The 3,947-nt window shown below is 45.9% G+C and overlaps 1 protein-coding gene across 5 annotated transcripts in view; it reads right to left on the bottom strand.

Moving 5' to 3' along the window:
* Window positions 1-3,947, bottom strand: part of Cep250 (centrosomal protein 250) — a 49,117-nt gene that overhangs the window by 39,224 nt on the left and 5,946 nt on the right. For all 5 annotated transcript variants that reach the window (XM_023714818.1, XM_004630984.3, XM_023714817.1 and 2 more), the window contains exons 2-3: window positions 1,408-1,692; window positions 771-827 (exon numbers count right to left, since the gene is read on the bottom strand). Coding sequence is in view for 4 of the 5 variants with exons in the window: in XM_004630984.3 (XP_004631041.1) it covers window positions 771-827; window positions 1,408-1,593 (243 nt within the window). In the remaining variant the exon portion in view is untranslated. The remainder of the gene's footprint in view (window positions 1-770; window positions 828-1,407; window positions 1,693-3,947) is intronic.

Genomic DNA, 3,947 nt, shown 5'->3' with positions numbered 1-3,947 from the left:
ACAGGGACCACGGTTCAATCCCCCAGCACCACATGCCAGCCAGCCCTGCCCCCTGGTGGGCTGAGCTGGGCCCCCCACACACCCATAAATAAATAAATAAAATTAAAAAAAAAAAAAAAAGTTTTCTGCAGGGCCGGGGAGATGGCTCAGTGGAATAAGCACTTCCCTGGAAAGCACAAGGGCCTGAGTTCAATCCCTGGTTCAGCAAAAAAAAAAAAAAAAGTTTTCTGCAGACTAAGTGACATAATATATATGACTATGCCTAACAGTGCCTGGCTTGCATAAGGTGTGTTCAATGTGTTTTAGTTCTTTCTTTCCTCTGAGATAATTTTTCAGAATGCAATGTGGGAAGGTGCCTAAGGGAGTGGGAATAAAGGCAAATGGGTCTTCCAAGGCCAGTCGGACCCAGCCAGCGGCACCAACACATCCCTCTGCTACAGGTGGGCACAGGTATGCCCCTCTCTCCTACAGAGAAACACTGACACCTGCTGGAAAAAAAGATGCACTTTTCCCCTGTAATTCCATATGCTCATGCTGGAAAGTCTCCTGAGGCTGCCTTGGTTCTTAGAGAACCAAGGGTTGGAAGCTCACAGGTCAGTGATAGCTCATCCAAGAAAGAACAGTGTTGCTAGAGCACTTGGGGGCTGAAGAATGAGAGATTTCCACCACACACCCCTTATCACATCTCAGCCTCTGTCAGGCAGCACAGGAAACCTAACAAGTGGATTCACTGAGAGGGCTGGGGACACCCAGAGCACAGCCTCACTCACTCCAGTGGCTTCCAGACGCTTCTCCAGCTCTTGGCACCAGTTCCGGTACTGCAACACCTGTGGCGGAGAAAAGGCCCTTGGCAACAGATACAGCTGGTACAGACAGCCCCAGTGAAGGGCCCCTGGGGTCCGGGGCTAAGCTGTTATGAACAGAAAACTGGGTGCTGATGGAGAGGTAAACCCACAATATTTTAGAGCTTCTGTTTGGGTGTTTAAAGAATACTTGTGGTATGCCTCTTGTTTTGGAGAGGCAAAACTTGAAAATCTAGGGTCAGATCTTAGCTCTAGCTTCAGACACCCAGGGCAACAAATTTAACTCTTGCAAACATGGTCTTTAAAAGTGGCAAGCTGGGTGTGGTGGTGCATACCTGTACTCCTAGTATTCAAAAGGCTGAGGCAGTAGGATCACTCCAAGTTGAGGGCCAGCCTGAGCTACACAGTGAGACTGTCTCAAAATGAAAACCAAAACCTCCATAGGTCCATGGAGGAGCTATAAACACACATGGTGAAGCTGTGTGTTGGTTCTCCCCTCTCTAGGCTCGGTGGGAGCCATTCCCAGCATATGCCCTACTCTGGAGCCCAGTGCTTCTGAGTGTTCTCATTTCCCTTCCCCAGAGGATGGGGCCAGCTGCCTCACCTTGGCCTGCAGCTTCCTCACGAGGGTCGCCTGCCTCTGCTGGGCCTCCTGGGAGTTCTTTAGCTTCCGCCAGGAGATTGCCTGGTTCTCCACCATCTGCTGCTGCAGTGCCAGCACTTGCTCTTCCAGCACCAATTGCAGGGACTGGGGCTTCATGTTGTTCAATCCAGGACTTCTTGTCTCCATGAGGGTCGCAGATAGCAAGCCCACAGGTCCCTATGCAGTCAGAGGCTGCTAGCTCCCGCAACACCTCTAACCATTGTGGCACTTCTACCTCCTCTTGAGCTGGGGATCAAAGCAAATACAGAAATGAAGGACTGTCTAGATGAAGCAAATCTATTCAGCAAACATTCACTAAGTCTCGCAAAGCTTGGCTGGACAAAGTAAACCTGTATTCCTTTATTATAATACTCCTCAGATCCTTTTCAGTAAGAATATGGGCCCAAATCTGTCTCTACAGGGGGCTATGCTGAACATCAGTTCCCAAATGATCATGAAACAGGATCACAGGATAAGTGTTTCCTGTCATTTCTTTGGAACTCAGTGCTCAAGAGCTCCTGGTTTATCACCACATCCCTAGGATCTGCCAGAGACATGGACATTTGTTGAATGAATCAGTGCAGGTGCTGTTAGCCCAGCAGAGAAAACAGACACAATTCACTGTGGCATGTGCAATAATAAAAACATGGAAAGATGGCAGGAGAAAACAGGAAGGATACCTCACTCAGTGTGGGGGCTATGAAATATGTGAATCATTTTTAATAAGGAGTGCTTTTATGGGTTGGTCACTTTGTTAAGAGCTTCATATACATTATGTCATTTTGTCTTCATGAATTTTTTTTTTTGTTTGTGTGTATGTATGTGCGGTGGTCATGGTACTGGGGATTGAACCCAAGGGTGATTTATCACATAGATACATCCCCAGCCCTTTTGATTTTGAGATAGGGTCTCTCTAAGTTGCTTGGGCTGGCCTTGAACTTGCCATTCTCTTGCCTCAGTCTCCTGAGTAGCTGGGATCATAGGTGTGCACCACAGTGCCTGGCTTACATTATATTTTATCATCATTATTTGTCTGTCTTCTCTATTAATCTGTTAGTGACTTAAAGGCAGGAGCTGCCTGATCCAGCTTAGCTGTTAGCCAGTTGTCAGCAATGTGGAATATATATATATATATATATATATATATATATATTGGAAAATATATATATATATTTTCTCCTTTGGAAAATCCAAGCAACTACTGACCCTTGACTCACGGTTCCAGAACTGCAGCTGAACAATGCCTCACCCTTTAGACTGGGAATGTGCACAGCAGGCCCAGCACAGCTCCCCTCCCCGCAATGCTCTCTCCTCATACTGCTAGCAGGCCTCAGTTGTCATTTATCATTGTATTTGAACTTGTTTTTCTTTTGCTTCCCCTGCCCCAAGTACTGAAGACTGAATCCGGATCCTTCACACTGAGCTCTTGCTAAGTCACTAAGGTTCTCCAGTTGGGCTTGACTTGTGATCCTCCTACCTCAGCCTCCCAGAGGGCTGGGATGATAGCCCACATACTATTTTTCTTGTGATAGAATCACAGAGAAAAACTGTTTTCTAACTCAGGCTAGGGCAATTTAACTTCCCCTGTACTATAAACATCCTTTTCTGCCCTTGCTTTCCACCAGCACTGTGTAATCAACTCAGTGTGGCTCTGGCAGAGGCTGCTCTGCTGGGTTCAGCGGAGCTCAATCCCCTCTGCCAGGTAGAGGGCCAGACTCCTGGAAACTGCTGTTACCCTGGATTTCTACCAACAAGAGCAGAGTAGGTCGTTTCAAAGGAACTTGGGCCACTGTTGGGTCCTACCACTGTGAGGACTGAGCCAGGATTCTACACACAGGGGATTTTGGAGGCCCCAGAGGCTGTCTAGTCCTTCTATGAATCGAGATCCCAAAATAGCAGACTAAACCACACAAAATCATTCACATGCACCAGGAATCGAACTCAAGGCTTTGCACTTCAGGTGCTATGCCACTGAGCTGAGCTATATTCCCAGCCTTTGCCTACTATTTTTAACCTACAAAAATGGCAATGTTGTTACTTCAAACTAGTGCCTCAATAAGCCATATAGGCAGCTCAAAGAATTCTCATTAAATCCTCTTTTGGGATGAGGTTGTCAGAAACACGCAAACATTACTCGAGAATGTGATTATCAGTAATACTTCACACACACACACACACACACACACACACACACACACGCGAGCAAAAAATTACAGCAAATATGCCGTAATACTATAAGAAAAACTGGGTGCAGGATATCTAGGAACTCTCTGTGCTGTCCAATTTTTCTATATATCTAAAATTTTTCTAATAATTGATTTTAAAATGATTTGAAGTTGTATGATTTGTCCTACAACAAGAAAAGGTAGAGACAGAAAAATTACATTAGGGAACTCTTTGAAATTGTTCTGGGGACCAGGGAGAAGGCTCAGTAGAATAAGTGTTTCCCTGGCAAGTGCAAGGGCCTGAGTTTAATCTCCGGTTCTGCCAAAAAAAAAAAA

The sequence above is a fragment of the Octodon degus genome, unplaced genomic scaffold, assembly GCF_000260255.1.
Source record: "Octodon degus isolate 3935 unplaced genomic scaffold, OctDeg1.0 scaffold00037, whole genome shotgun sequence".
Lineage (NCBI taxonomy): Eukaryota > Metazoa > Chordata > Mammalia > Rodentia > Octodontidae > Octodon > Octodon degus.
The sequence above is the reverse complement of the archived record's forward strand: the minus strand, read 5'-3'. Positions and strand labels throughout refer to the sequence as shown.